Source organism: Thunnus albacares, chromosome 6 (assembly GCF_914725855.1).
Source record: "Thunnus albacares chromosome 6, fThuAlb1.1, whole genome shotgun sequence".
Lineage (NCBI taxonomy): Eukaryota > Metazoa > Chordata > Actinopteri > Scombriformes > Scombridae > Thunnus > Thunnus albacares.
Genome location: NC_058111.1, coordinates 32,576,613 through 32,592,946, shown reverse-complemented (window position 1 = coordinate 32,592,946; position 16,334 = coordinate 32,576,613). Strand labels below are relative to the sequence as shown.

Sequence of the window (16,334 nt, the reverse complement as noted above, 5' to 3'; positions counted from 1 at the left end):
ACAGATGACAGGAAGAAGAAGCCTGGTGTGAGATGAACATGGGGATGAGGAAGTGCATCAATAATGGAAGGAGAGAAAGAGTGATTGTGATCCGTACAGAGGAAGACACAGATGAGTGCACAAGATAAAGGAAACAGATATGAATAGAGTGTAAATGAGTAATGATTACTTTGTTGGAGCTGATGAGTGATTACAGTGGCTGGTTTAATAGCTACGATAGTATCATACTGCACCCTGTAATGAGACTTCATTTCACTGAAACTCATTAAATTTTCATTAGAGTGAAGAAGAGAGTGGAGACGGGTGGAGACTGGGGGAGCAATACATGATCCCTGACTTACAGTTAATACAGAACCATGTCAAAGGAGGATCTACAGTGTTATATATGAGGGGTGGACAGAATAATGGAAAGACGTTTAGCTTTGAGGTAAGTGGAGCTCAATTATAAAGTTATAAAGAGTTATTTCAAGTTCAAACACAATTAACTGCATGCATCAGCGTTCAAAGAGCTCTGATGATCAGCACTGTCAAATTCATTTTCCACACAATACAGGGAAAAATAACATTTAATAAAAAATAAGAGGCATATAAATAGATGTTTATTTTCAAAGCACAATCAGGCTCAGTGCTGCATTTCAAAGGTGAATATTGCTTTTTTTACTTTATAGACAGCTATTGATACTAGTTATATTCCATTATATTATACATTTTCAAACAAAACATATGATCAACTTTATTAAAATAAGAGGAATTACTATACATTAATCTTACAGTCCATATATATAAATAAAATGGACCCCTTGAACCTCAACCTACATTGAAATGCTGCATTCACATTAATGCCATCAGTGAGACTGATCCAATGATAAAATATAGGTTTTAATATAATCTATAATATGTCTGTGGCTCTCAGTCCCAAGCCGACTGGTTCCTACCTGTGATGGAATTTTCCATATTATCCAGCTGTCACTACTACTGAAAACCTAAATCTTTCAAAACAGGTTAGAATTATAGTTTAATTTTAAAAAAGGCTCAGTAATTTCCAAAAACAACTGGTCGCTGTAGTTTTTAACAAATGTTCCTAAAACAGAAGTACAAAGTGTATTTATTTGGGACTATTTGGCGGCAGGGTGGTGTGTGTGGGATTGTTTATGTTGTATAATGAAAGAACTTGTCACCCAGTGCAACGGTGTGGCTCATTGATGTGTTTTTAATAGTTTTTGGACAACAATGGAGCTCTATGACACAGAGGATACACACACAATATAATATAATTTAGCTGGCACAGAGGCATAAAAATGTTGAATATCATAAGTCTTGTTCTTTTAAATGTGGACTAAGACATAAAGACACATAAGCCAGTGTAGAGAACACATTCCTAGAGCCCTGAAATATTCTGAATAGTGCACCTTCATCTTTTGTTTAATAAAGGCAAAGGATGCCTTCAGCCCAGCTGTGTCCTGTAGGGTTGTCTCTTAATAAGGTCTGATAGCTGCTCTGTATGGTTCTATTATGTTCAAAAAATAAGAGGTCATGTTATGGGACTGGAGGCACTGTATGTTGCAAACACTGATTCCTCGTGATGTTGCCATATTTCAAAGTGATAAAAAATGACCACATGAAAATGCACATACACTGCTGGTTACATAAACAGCAGATGATGTCAGTCTCCCTACACAGCCTCAACCTGCAGAGCTGAACATCATGTGTGGGAATCAGATTTCCAGCTCTTTCATGCCGACAAAAACTGAAGGTTTTTCTTCTTTTAGAGAGCTCCAACATACCTCTTCACACAGTTCAAAGCAGCGACTGCAGCAGCTCTACAGCAGACACTTCTTCATATCTGTTTACCAAAACTTGAATATGAGCCATACAAAACTGCAGTATTAAGTCATATGGTCTTCCGTCGCAAAGATTTAGAGCAGGACACAAATCTTAGCTCACTGGTTGCATCAGCTTATCTCACTTTATAAAATATTACAAGACTTGCAGCCCCCACGCAGCAAAAAATGACTGTGATTGATCTTTGAGGGTTGATTGGGTTGTTGGTCGATAACAATGAGTCACTGATGACTTGGCAAGTTGCTGTGACTTATGGCTGTTAAATTCACTGGCGTGCAATTGAAGGGGTGGAGGGATGGGGTGCCAAATGGTGCTGGGAGAAGATTAAGATTCTTGTTATGTTGTTGTAATTCCTGCTGCTTGCTGACAGAGGTCGATCACAATCATATATTTAAGGTCCAGACCTGTTCAGCTTCAGTGTTTACTCCTGTGCAAACCTCTCTGCTCTGTACCCACCTTGCAGTCTTTCTGGTACTTGCTCCACACCTCTTTGCTGAGGCCTCCAGACGCCTCGCAGGGTCTGTCTGGAGGGACGATGTTGTGGTTGACCAGAGCTGACAGGTGAGTCCGCACAGTGGACAGGTGTCGACAGTAGGCCAGCCCTGATGGACAGGTGAGACACAGACAGACACACAGCTGAGACCAGGCATCAGTAAAGCCCAAATGTGCATGTTTTCACTGCTGTCTGATAGATGAAAATGGATGAAGAAAAGATTTCCTAAAAATGTAAAAAAGTACTTATTATGTTATTACCATGTTAACTTTGGATAAACTGTAATTCCACCCTATATAAACAATAGACCCACTACTGATTTAAGATTTACATTATCAGGGTCTGCATATCACACACATGTATTAAACTAAGAAGATAATCATATTCCAGCTGAACAACGTCTGGTAAACAGAATGAATGACTTCAGACACAAGATTCATATCACATTTGGGCATTATGTGATCATTAATTCATCATAAAATAAAAAATAATCATGTTTAGTCACTATTTACAGACACAGATGAGAAAGTCTTAGTCATGTTGGATATTCGCCTGAAAATGTGAAAACATGATTGTGTTGTTTAGTAATGTTAGTTATGTGCTGATGGAGTGTACTGCAGTAGAATATTGTTTGGGCCTAATGTTTTATTTGATAACTTATAGTTATATTTGATATTGCTGGCATCGTTATATTAAAGTTAAAAAAAATTATAACTATTGGTAATGCAATAATGCCTTCAGACTGATGGTGTAATAAAGAAACCACAACAACAAAACTCTTTTGAAAACCAATATATCAATAACATGATAAATGTATTATGTTACTCAGCTATTTATTACACAGTCTTTATTACATGTCTGACTTATTAAGAAGGATATTTCATTACAGTTTGCGAACATATTACTTTATCCAGAAGCAACTGCTGCTGCATTTTTAAAATTAGTGTATTTTTAAATACTTGAATTGACTTTAAAATCAGTTGTGTACTCGATTGGAATCAACAGTGAAATGTTGCTACTGGTTTCTCTGGGACAATAATCTGCAAGCTGCAGGCAGAGGTTCATTAAACTCAACCTCACAGATTGTGAGTTGCTGTTGTTTAAAGGAAATACATTAAATATCTGTGTATATTATATTTATGCTTGTTGCACTCTATTGTGTTCCACGTAAACACACAGTGCATAAAGTCTGTAATTATTGCAAACTAAAAAGATATTAACTCAATATTCTCACCATTGTTAGGTGGCTCTTTTCTAAATATATGATTAATCATTTAAAAACATGCTACCCTGCATCATTTTATATGGAGTGTTTGCATAAAAGTGTCACTGTACAATTATACCAAAGGACAAATACACATTAAATAAAAACTTGAATGTCATGGGTAGAGAAACAAAACAAATGCAAATGCTTCCATACAGGGCTCAGAGAGGGTTTAGGCACTGGTCAATATGTGTACATCACAATTCATCTAACAATTTAAATATTCAGGGGAAAAAAGCCAGAAATGAATGTATGATCACTGTGCAGTGATATACTTACATCCATAAAAGGCCCTGGAAACTATCTGCCTCTTCATGTTCTGGCAGAGCATCTTAAGAGGAACACTGGTGGAAAGAAAAGAAATTTGCCTTTATCATCCAGCCAATGTCAGTGCAGTTTCTGTCTGATTTATAAACATTTCTTGAAGTTTTTCATGAAGTAATCACAACCGTGGCTGGAAGCTGAAGCTGAAATTCAAGTACTTGAAGCTACAGTTTCTAGTGGACAGACGGTAGAGCAGATGCTGACTGACTTCATTGAATTCCATTTTAAAAATCAATAATTTTAGCTATAAAAATCTCAACAGCTAATTTAATATCTTCTAATGTGTGTCCTGGTGACATTCCATTATATGAAATAAGGCTCAAAAAGTAGTATGTTCAGAGTTCTTTTTGTTCGATTGACAAGAGTCTCAGCCTGTTACAGTCAGCTGTGAAAGCCTGGGTTGTAGACAGGATTTTTTAGACATACTCATGAATCTAAGTCCCTCATAGCACCATCCCCTCCTCAAATTCTAAACAAATGAAAAGGTTTAAATTGCTAGAATCTTTCTGCAATCTATGGCTTTTAACATTTGTTGACTGGTAATATTAAGACATCAGGCCTCTGTAAATTGTAGTGTACTTTTGATATGGAATTAATCATTTGATTTGATCAGTTTTATTCTTATTACATGACGTCTCAACTAACACGATTGTAGCTACTGTAGTACTAGATTATTTGGAAGAAACCCAGCTTTGTTGCCGTGGGCATATGCTAACTTGAATCATATCAAAATTGATGTGATTTTGATTTCACTTCTTTCAGCAAAGATTTGATACATTGTAAAATCTCACATTCTGCATTGAATACTTTGTAAAGCAATTATACAATAACTCAGTTCAGTGTGTGGTGGTGGTACCAGTTTCACATACTGGGCTTTAAATCAGTGCAGCTGATCTCCTCATGTGTTCCCCACATGATAAAACTTTGTTGCATATGGTAAAAGTTAGCTATGAAGGGCGTACGTGTGAATGTCTGATGGGTCATGGATGCAGGTACAGCCAGCTGGATAGTCAAACGACACATTGCTACCAGCCATGGAGCAGGATTGGCACAGGGACTCGTGAGTGGTTACTTCAGTCTGTTGCCACGATGATGGGCTGCTTCCGAAACCCTGCATCTCCATCATCTCTCCATGGTCTAAACCAGAGAGAATGACAGTGAGAAGACAGAGAGGTCTCAGTACTCTGAGACACAATAGATGCTGCTGTCTTTTAAAATACTACACTCTTTTTAAATGTCCGCTTCACACTGGCTATGTTTCAAGTCTTACATATTATGACATAGGTCCCTCAGCTCAACCATAAATACATCTTTCCATGTATCTTTCCTTGTCATTCATGACATCAAGAGATGAATAGATGGATGGAAGTTTTACACTCATGTTACATGTGAAAGCTGGAAAAACAAGCGTAGAGAGGAAAGCAAAAGTGGAGGAGGGGGAGCGGTTTAGGAAGCAGGAACGGTGCTGTGGGAGAGACAGGCAGAGAGGATGCAGGGAAGCCATGCTGGTTCAGTTCATTCAGAGGGGAGGAAGAGAGACAGCAGAGCTCACAAAGACGCTCCGGACAAACAGGAGAGAAGTGGAAGAAGTAAAGGAAGAAGAAAGAAAGTGTAGGAGTTGAAAGTAGAGGAGAGGGCAGGGACGAGGCTGATGCTCAGGCCATGCAGGATGCATAAAGCCAGAACAAGACAAGAGACACCAAAAGAAATTATTGAACAAAAACAAATGGACACCAGTAAAAGGGCACACAAAGGGGAAGAAAAAAATCATAAAAACTTCAACATTAAATAAATGCTCTTCACCTTAATTCTTCAGGTTGGAGCTGATGACCTGTCATAAATATGAAGCTGCGCTTTGGTTGTTCAATAACCCCAAAAACAAATAATATTAAGAACCCCCCCAAAAAAAAGCAAACAGAAAAAATGCTTGGAGTGAGACCGACATTTGGCCTCCCCCCTCTTTACTTTAGGACTAAACATGATCGACAACTGTTTTTGGGCTCAGTACTGCAACCCCGCTCACACAAGGACTCCACGTCTCTACTACTGCGGAACCCCACAGGACCGTAATGAGAGGGGTGGAGGAGGGGGCGAGGGGAGGGGAGGTGGGTGGCGGGGTTAGTGAAGAATTACAGTGAACAGCATCGCAGCAAACGACTGCACAAACAGAGGAGAAACAACTGAGGATGTCAGAGAAGAGAGAGAGAAATCAAAACGAACAGAAGGAGGAGACTGAGAAGTAGTGGAGAGGATTTTCCATCACAAATACGCAGAAACACATAATCGTTCATTAAAGAAAAACAATGAAACGGGTGCATATTTCCCATGCATAATTGTCAAGCATGTTGCAAGTGAGAAATGAAAGGAGAAAAAGAAGGAAACAGAATTAAGTCAAATTAAAGAAGTGCAAAAAACTAAGCAAATTATCAAAGTGATTTGTGGCCACGTAAACCCAACAGTGCTGAGACATGCTTCAAGAGCTATACCCTCTGATAACTCTAAGACAGTCAGCACTACCAATCCCAGAATGCAAAGCAGCCAAAAAGACCTGGACCTAGACGAGGAAACCTGGAGAAGTTTGAATCTGTGATGACACCGGGTGACAGACGTGAGCAGTCACTGTGTTTGGCAGCTTTCTATAAAACAAGGGTTTGTGCATTTCCAGTGTGCTTTTCACAGGCTTGTGTAAGGATCCCTGCCAAGCAAGTGGATTAAATTGTGTAGCTGAGCAGTGGGAAGAAAAAGAAGAGACAGAGAGAAAATGAAATTAAGCAGGAAGGGTGTAGGGGGAGTGTGTCAGCGGCTGCTGTGGCATTAACTGGGTGTCTGACAATATCTGTGACAGGATGTCATTGTGTCAGATTACAATGTCCAGGGACTCTTAACTTCGCTGTCATTTATGTAACATCAAAAGGGGAACATATATTACAAATTTAGCCAACAAGAAAGCTGAAATATATTTTATTGGTAATTAAATGCTATGGAAATGTTGGATTAGGCCACTAGTGGCTGTGTTTCATTTGGTTCTGGAGATAATCCTGAAATCAAGGTATTCATCTGGCTGTTTACTGACAGGCTACTTGTAACTGTTGCATCAAGATGGTGTGTGATTTCCTCATTCCTTCTTAATGCTCGTGCTCCTCTTCTTCCTCTCTTCTTCCACCTTTACATGAGACCAACACTATACTGTCAACTGAGCTGTGGAGGGCATTGATTGAAATGTGTGAAGTGCTTTAACCCTGACACCAAATGATACAAATAGAAAGATGGTTACAAAGCAGGAATTCTGCTTGTTATTATAAAAGGTGATAGACATGGCATATTTAAATATCAATTAAATTAACAAATTGATTGCCATGCATTGGTATAATATTGTCAAAGCTGTGTTAATTATTTTTTTCCACTTCAAAACAAAACGATTAGCTACAGGAGTCAAAGCTTTGTAGAGCTGCTAATGGCTAATTCTGTGCTAATTCTCTGTGGGTTGGTCATTACGAGAAACCTCTTTCATTTCACCCCTTTGATTAATCGTTAAAATAAAAATATTAATTACATTACATCTATAGTATTCCATGCCAATGACTAGTCAGGGTTGAAATTAAGACCATATTTACCTTGAAACAAGGTTACTGTCCTTTATAACTAACTGCAGAGGATAAATATATGAGAGGTCATTTTTTCTATATATCTCATCTCCACATAACAGCCACCAGAATCTTGGAAAACATTGTCTTTTTGCACTTGAAGAACAGTAACTTCTTTTCTATTGAGCCCTAAAGCATCTCCATTTGTGCTGTAAAGCAACCTAGCAGATTTTTAACTAAACGTAACCTGACTGTACAGTGCACAGTTACAAGCAGGGCATGGTTCAACAATAAAGCTTGCCTGATTGCCCTGTGCTAGTAAAATGCCACGTCAGGCTTGTAAATCTAGCAACTTATTTGCCTGATCGGGCAAGTGGTAAAAAAAATAAGTAAAAAAGCAAAAAAATAATAAAATAAAAAATATTTCAATCCTTTTTTCCAATCATCGTCGTATCATAACTTACGTTCTCGTTCTCTGGCTCACAACATAGCTCCCTCTCCTTGCACGCATCAGAGAATATCGGCACACGCATTCAATCAAGAATTGAGTAGGCTAGTAGTGTGATGCGTGAAACATCCTTCAGGATTATGTGAGCACTGTCAAATAGAGTGGAGCGTGTCATTTTTCACTGCATTAAGTACTCTTGAGAACGAGGAACATTGAAGAGTTAAATCAGGAAGCTTGGAGTGAAAGAAATGAGTCTAAAAAATCTATTTGCCATCGGGTTAGAGACTAGTCTATACCATTATTTGAAAGAAACGGGGCTGATCAAAAGAATTTAGTGCTCAGTGTAATATAGGAGATGAGTCGTATCATTGTCGATCAATGACACTCTGTGTTCTTGCTCTGTTTCATTTAGTTAAATAAAGATTAAACATGACAATTCGCTTTAGTATTTGTTGTTATTTGATAACCACTAATAAATAAAACTATTTGTATAGGGGCAGGTACAAATTGACTTTGAGCAAGTAGATTTCTTATGTTGAACTCTGCAGGGTTGAGGCTGTCATTTGTCTCAGTAAAGGTTTCATTAGTTTATATCTATAGGCACACTACTGTCACAGATTTTATGTGTTTACAATTTATTAATTGCTGTTTTATTGCTACAGTTAGCATTTCTTAATTTTCAATTACACATTCATGTCATCAAAAGAATCTCAAAGCAACTTTGCTTTTCAGTTTTGCTTTGATCAGCCTAAACTTTTTAATTTCCCTGTTCACACATCCAACCCCTTCCTACTCCACACTGTTGGGCTCGGCCTCAGGCAGCACACACACAGGCAGACGAAGCTGGGGGAGGTGGGGTTGGGAAGAGGGAAGGGAGAGGGCCTGAGAGGTCATGATGGGGTGGGAGGCGGGGAGGGACATCTGAAGCCGGAGTGAGGTCTCAGGAGTGGGGGGCGGTGGGGTTGGGTGGGTGTGTTAAGGTGATAAAAACCTTTCATGACATTAGGGTCTGTGAGGTTCCGCGAGCAGATCATTGAGATCATAGCATGGAGCCTATCTTCCTCTTCCTCGTCATCGTCCAGCGACGGAGCGCGGCTGCCCGTGGTGTGGTGGTAGTTTATGGTGACTGCTTGCACCAGTGGGACAACAGAGAACACAGTTAGAACAGTGCCGCCCTACAGGCCTCGGGAAGAGCATTGTGAGAGAGACACCACACTATACCCCTACTGTGTAAACACATCGTGGGAAGAAATGTTTAAACAGATATACTTATTATTCAAAAGGGAAAAGCAATCACAGAGATGAGTTTTAGCTGAAAAAGGAAGATGAAACTGGTGCTACAGCTTTGGGAATATAAACTGTACCAGTGTGTATGACAGTGTGAAGGTGTTACTTACTGGCATCGTATCGATATCCAGGGTAGACGATGCGAAACACGTAGTCAGCAGCTGTCTGCTCCTCACCATTCCTGTCCTGGTCGATGAGCCTGGCAGTACTGTTCCTTTTCCTAAGTTTAGGGAACACTTTTCCCTGCAGGACACACACAGAAGTATCAACCTGAACTTTAAAGAAGGCTTTGGTTCCCTGTGTTTCACAAGCCAGAAGGTTTTGGAAATCCGTCATTGAAATATAAAAAACAAAATGTAATATTAAAAAATAAATGAAAATAAATGTTATATTAAAGAGACCAAAAATTAAAGCTGCACTACACATTTTTTGGATGTTGGGGCCCCCTAAAGGCAACAAAAGGTAACTTTAAAATAAGTGGTTCTCGAGGGTCCAAAAATTTGTAACAGACCCAAAAAGGACATTTGACTTTTCCTAACAAAACCCAGGATGGTATTATACATTGAAAAACAAAACAAACCCCCCCCCCCAAAAAAAAAACACAGACCTAAGACCAAATGACCCAAGTCTTCCAAGTAGCCAACATAAAGAACAACAAAGAGTAGCCACCTGCATCAGCTGAGATTACCACAATATCCTATTTATTATATGATAATTACAGCTTAAGCTACATTTATCCTGCAGAAAAATTGGCATCTATGAGAACTGTAGACTCATATTAAAACTTTATCGTGTGGACAATTTTTTTAGGAAATTTTAGAAGATGTGTGGCCAGTCTATACTACCTCTGCTTAAAGGAAGTCATTTATTTAAATGTAGCCTTATGTGTAGGTGTGAAAACAGCTCTAACAACACCTTGATGACACACCTTGCCTTTCTGGGACCAGAGGGGTGGCTCAAGCTGACCCCGCGGTAGGAGGCCTGTTTCCAAACAGGAGAGGAAGGCCAGGAGGTGACCACCAGGGGGGAAGTGGAGGGGTGGCCGCTGGATCCCATCCTGACTGACCAGAACCAGCGTACCACCACAATCAGCTGGGATATGGTCAGAGGTGCAGACAAGTTAGGCGATGATGAGATAGGAGAAGAAAACACAAGGCAGAGTGGATAGAAGAGAACAGGTTTTCCAGAATCTAAATTGTAATACATCTTTTTATTTTTTATAGATTCATAATTATAAGTTATAGATTTATAAGTTAAGTAATGCAATGTAACACAGAGTAAATGTAGCAGCAGTACACTCACGCCGTTGGTGACAGTGGATGCAGACTATCTGGCGTAGAGGAACAGTCAGTGCATAGTCCCAGTAGATACTAACAGAGAGGGAAATGTTTGTTGGGCTGGTAAAGTCAGACAACATGAAGCTTTAAGGATTGCTGTTGCATTTCTAAATCCATTGGAGAGTCAACTATCCCATATTTTTCCACAAAGAGTAACTGTCTCAACAATTAAACATTAGTTTTCTAATACAACTTGCAGGTGTGTGTTGGCTACCTCTTTTCCAGGTCGCAGTCTCCCAGTGTGCCGTTGATGAGCTGGTTGGGCGTCCACTTGAGGGTGAGGTTATCCCCAGCCTGGTGGAGTGACAAATAGCCCCGCAACACCTCCATGTCCTTCTTCTACCATTGGAGGAGGAAAGAGGAGGGACATAATGTGAGACTTATTTGATTGTGGTTCGATCAAATATGATTGACAGTGGTGGCAATTAGATAATTAGGAAATGGGTTTTTAGAGTCTTTCACTGTAACACACTATAATTAAGTTTATCCTATTCACACAGACTAAGTTGTGGTGAACATGTAATCTTACTGCTAATAGTGCATGGAGAGATTGTATGTTATAAGAGGCAGAGAGTAGAATCATATACAGTAACATTTAGCATGCGTAGCGTGCAGTCAGTGCTGTATTCATCTCTGTGTGTGCACTCAGCCATGTGTGTTAGCATGGCTCTGTCAAAGGCTGAGCATTGTGGGAGGCAAATATGTGCTCATTATACATTCCCAGGGCCAAACATGCTGAAGCTACTTGGCAGCGCAGAGCATATTACAGGCAAGAGAAAGGCCGCTTTCATTTCAAAGATCACACATACAAAATACTGTGTGTCTGTGTGCAGCACAATAATAGATGAAAATAACTATCATTTGCAATTTATCTATATACCAGCTGAGTGGGTGCAAAGTGCTGCATGTATATAGGCTTCCAAGTTGGATTGCCTTCATCCCTGAGCAACAGTAGCTTCAGGGCCTCCACAATGTTACATGAAAACCTGTTACATTGGAATAAACTTTCCATAAAAAAGTTTTCTGCCCAGAATTTACATAAAGTCAATATAGAGAGCTAGGAGCTAGAAGCGTACAGTGTAGCTGTAATATGTCTCATTTAATTAAAAGGGGTGGAAGTAACAAATCATGTTTACTCTCGTTACTGTAACAACATTGTTTTTTGTGTACTTGTACATTTTAGAGTGTTTTTAAAAATCAGTAATTTGACTTTTACTTGGCAGTGTGTTTTAGTTCATATTGTATTCTGTAATTTGCTACATTTTAAGTTGCATCAATTACAGAGTAAGAACAAAATTAACATGCAAAAATCATCGTAAATAGTATGAGAATGCAGCGAGGCAACAATTTGCATGCTGGTTCTGGCAAAAAAGCCCATGGTGGATCCTCTAGTAGTGACATCTACGTTCACTTTGAAACCTTTACGTTCAGCATTAGAAATGCATCAATATCAGATTAAAACTGATAATACAACAGTTTTTGGCTTGACTGCAACAATGATTGTCTGTGATTGAGTGAATGAGTGAGTGATGAAGTTTCCCCATTGGCCGTTGCTCTTTCAAAATGAATCAGAGGGCGCTTACAGCACTTTCACTCATAGCCCTATTTGCATAGAATTATCTGGAGACCTCATGTGATTAGGAAATTACCCCCCTCCCCCATGTCTGTGTTTCATGTGGCGCAGTTGCATGGGATAAACATGTGTAAAAGTCTGTATTTTACTTGAATTTACTTACATTATCCTCCTGGATATGTGTGACAACATGATAGCTGCAAACTTTTATAGTCTTTTTTGTCTAAATGACCTAAATACATAACTGTGATGGAAACAGAGGATGGCATAATGCAGAGCAATGTTTTTTCCTGCTCTGAGCTCTCAGCTCCGGTGTTAAATGCAGTGAAGTCGGCCAAACTCCTGTTTGAACAGACAAATACCAGTGTCTTTGCCCTCTCCTCCTCCACCGCCTGTGTGATTGACTCTCTGGCTGGCAGCGCTGTCAGTAGCCAGCAGGAGAGACGCTCTGCATTGTGTTTGGATTTTATAACTGAACTAATGCCAGGATGCAAACTTTTTATGTCTTTTGACGTTTTCACATCACAAACAATGAACATCAGCATTAAAATATGAGTCTTGCAGGTAAAACATGAGACTCATGTAGGCTGTTATATCAGTTTAGTGTAGGTGTGTTTGCTGTAACTGCAGTAACTGGGTGGAGATGAGCCTCTTGAATTTGCACCTAATGCTGTCAAAACTCATAATTTCCACCGCAGCTTCCAGATGAACATTTAATATCCAGGAATTCACATTATAGACACTACCACTGACTATCCCTGTAACAAATTGGCTACAATTTTACACACCTATACACGGTCCAGCCATACACCAGGTTTTGACCTAGTCTTGTTTCAAGATGCCCCCAAACTGGGCTCAGCTCTCTTCTAGGGGAGGTAAGCCCCTCTGGCTCCCATGTAATGGAAACACTGGTGTGCACTACACAGTATTTGAATTCAGTTGTATACACATTCTGCAAAGTGCCCTTCTATAGACAAGGGATTTTTTGGTGGTCTGGACATGGCTTTTATCTCCATGACTAGATACCATTAAAGATAAGTGAAAAATGTATTTATTTATTTTTTTTAACTTTGGGTGACCATCCCTTTAACAGAAACATCAAATGTAGCACATATATTCCCGGTATATGCATCAGGTGCTATGGACTATGGAGGAAATCCAATTTGAAGCCAGTTGTTTGGGTTCAGCAGACAGAACAAAGTAGTCTGACAGAACAGAGTGAGAATGTGCAGTCGTACCGGTTGCACCAGGACGTTGTTTTTCCCGTAAAGAAGGTGTGTTCTTGAGTTTTGATGAAGAGACTCCACATACTCCCTGGCTGACGCAGCAAACCTGTCTTCTGACATGCTGCCACTCGACTGCCTTTTGTGGATCTAGAAAAGATTTTTACAGGAAACTTCTAAAACTCACAACTTTTACAACAACTCCAATGCCACACATCCTCAGTGATCATAACCACCCACCATCATACACCAACACCTCCTGAGGACAGAGGCAGCTGATCCACCATAAAACAGCCTCCACACTTACCCCAAGAGCAGGCCGGCGGCCAGCCGAGGCATCCTGGCCCCGGTGGGCCCCATGGATACGGTGGCGCTGAACCAGCTCGTTGGCTGACGGGTCTGTCCAGAAATGATCAGACGTCTTCAGCTTGGTGTACTCCAGTGCACAGGGCCCCACTGAGAACACAGCACACACAATCAGAGCCGTTACCCAGACATTTAATGAGTGCACTTCCTATATAAATCCCTCCTGGAAGTTTATAGTAACTTGGCATGAATTAAACAATTAACTATTTAAAAATGTACAGACTGTATTAAAAATATCAGTGTAGTCAATAAAAAGTGCTTTATAATGTGTTGACATAATTTCCTGTCTGAAACAAAAGCTCTTCAATTCATAGAGTTTTTTTTGTCTGCCAAAATAAAGTACAGTGTGTACTTTGTTATATTAGTATTAATATAGACTTTGAACACAGTAATGTGTTTCAGTCACCGCTGTTCCTTGTCTGTCCACCAGACTTCCTTAGTGTGTCTGCACACCTGATGCTGATTCTCTTGTTAGCTACAGTCAGCTGCACCTCGTTACCTTTAGTAGTCAAAGTGTGTAAACTTTATTATCTCTCTGCCAGTTGTCAAACTGTTCAAGTTGTCTTCTCTGGTTCAGTTTACCAAGCTGTTTGTTTCCTGATCCTGCCTGGCTGCCTGTGCTTGTTCCTGTTTCTCTTCTTATTAAACTTTGTGTCTGGGCTCTCTGCCTCAGTCTCCTGCCTGCTGTCTGCTTTCAGCTCCTGCTGCCACACTGGCAGTGGAGGTGGCTCACAACTGAAAGCCCTTACAAAATAGTTCTGCTCTGGGTTGAATCTGTGGTGATTTTAATGATTGCAGTTCCTGGAATGACTGTCTAATTGGTTTATCTAATATCTTATTATATGTGAATATAAAAACATTTATCCTGGATGTTGTGGGTTTGTACTTTTTGTTACTAGCCTCTGGTAATTTTAGAAATTTTGGCAGTTCAATCACAGTGTAATATACTCACCCAGTAGGGCTGCCAAGATGGGCCCAAACACTGAGTCATGCATCAGAGCTTCCCTTTCATAGTATTTACTGCCGAGATAAACAGAAAAAAGTGAATAAAAGCAAAACATTATTAAATGTCTCCATTGAAGAGTCCTCTTGAGCTTTAGGAAAAGTTGTAATTGTTGACAAATACTGCACATTGATAAACACTTAAAAATGTCCTTATATCTTCTCATAACTCTACATTATATAGTGTGTGTGAATCATTCATTAAATGTTTATATACTGCTTATGAATGCTAAATATGGGGACTTTAAGTTAAGTGTTACTGACGTATTTGTGGAGATGTAAATGGATTGAAATGATTCAGCTATGGTTGATAAATGTTCATTATCACATCGATGTCCCTTACTTAAAACTTACAGCTGCATTGAATCCTGGGGCCTGTTTCAAAAAATGAGATTAGCAGGTTAGCCATGGGCTCACCGGGTTGGATCACCATGGCAACCCATGCTACACAGGTAACCTGCTGTTAACTTCAGAGGATCTGATCAAAACGACTATAATTGACAAGATCAGGTCAGATTGATTAGATTACTGGATAAATTGAGTCATCATTCTCACAGGAACCTGCCAGGGACAACAATTTACAGTAAAGTGACAAATACTAAAGAGCAATGGATACATTTGTAATATATCGATAGAATAACTTTGATTTCCATTATAGATTCTTTTTACACAACATGTCCACTCTGAGTTTAAAACAGGACTTCTAACAAACACAGACATAATATTTTACCACATTGACAGCCTAAATAGACATAATTATAGCTGAATATTAACTGCACAAAGTTTCTTTTATTCCTGGCAGGATTCCTGGTCATGTAGACAGCTTTTACACTCTCCTCTACTACTCTAATACGGCTCAGGATAACATGAGGTAAATTTGTCACTAATGAATTAAAAAAAAAACTGTCTGCTTTAAGAAAAAAAAAAAATACCATTGTGTAATACAGAGTATACGAAAACAGTGCTTATAAGTTGTAACTAATGACTTTATTCATGTTAATAAATCATGTGCTATTGCCTTATAGATCAGTTACAAGCCATTAATAACAACAACTTTTGGATTGCCAAATAGAGAAAAATATCTTTGACTTGATATGTATACATACTGTATATGTATAGGTATGATCATTTACCTTCAAGAAAAAGGATATGGATAAAGATCCCTTTATGATCAGCTTATTAAGCATTTATTAACAGTTATAGGTGGATTATAAAGGAAAACACTGGCCAAAAGAATTCTCACATCCTGCCAACCCAAGATTATTTAACTGATCTACAAAGTATTAGTACATTATTTTTACTATTAATAAATACATTAGTTACAAATTACTAACCATTTATAAGGGACACCTTATTAGAATGTGGTATCAATACTTTTACATGTTTTATCTCATATTCATAACAGTTTGTTATGAATTTGAAGTTTGCTAAAAAAAAAAAGCACTGATACGTCATTATGGAAGATAAATGAAGTCTAGTTGTGTTTTTCTATCACATATATTGTACCTCTACTGTTGCTCTGCTGCAGTATCCTCATTTCCCCACAGGTGTCTGTGCTTGCTCTCTGTCTAAAATCAGATTAGATGAACTA

At 39.1% G+C, this 16,334-nt stretch overlaps 1 protein-coding gene across 6 annotated transcripts in view; it reads right to left on the bottom strand.

Moving 5' to 3' along the window:
* The window catches only part of sgsm2 (small G protein signaling modulator 2), a 96,128-nt gene that overhangs the window by 11,758 nt on the left and 68,036 nt on the right, over window positions 1–16,334 (bottom strand). For 4 of the 6 annotated variants that reach the window (XR_006403791.1, XM_044354093.1, XM_044354095.1 and 1 more), the window contains 10 exons: window positions 14,694–14,761; window positions 13,683–13,831; window positions 13,391–13,525; window positions 10,794–10,918; window positions 10,545–10,612; window positions 10,171–10,334; window positions 9,353–9,485; window positions 4,886–5,060; window positions 3,879–3,943; window positions 2,299–2,444 (listed from right to left, as the gene is read on the bottom strand). Coding sequence is in view for 5 of the 6 variants with exons in the window: in XM_044354093.1 (XP_044210028.1) it covers window positions 2,299–2,444; window positions 3,879–3,943; window positions 4,886–5,060; window positions 9,353–9,485; window positions 10,171–10,334; window positions 10,545–10,612; window positions 10,794–10,918; window positions 13,391–13,525; window positions 13,683–13,831; window positions 14,694–14,761 (1,228 nt within the window). In the remaining variant the exon portion in view is untranslated. Of the gene's footprint in view, window positions 1–2,298; window positions 2,445–3,878; window positions 3,944–4,885; window positions 5,061–8,946; window positions 9,082–9,352; window positions 9,486–10,170; window positions 10,335–10,544; window positions 10,613–10,793; window positions 10,919–13,390; window positions 13,526–13,682; window positions 13,832–14,093; window positions 14,143–14,693; window positions 14,762–16,334 lie in introns of those variants that run through there. The other 2 variants (XM_044354097.1, XM_044354096.1) reach the window with 2 other exon arrangements.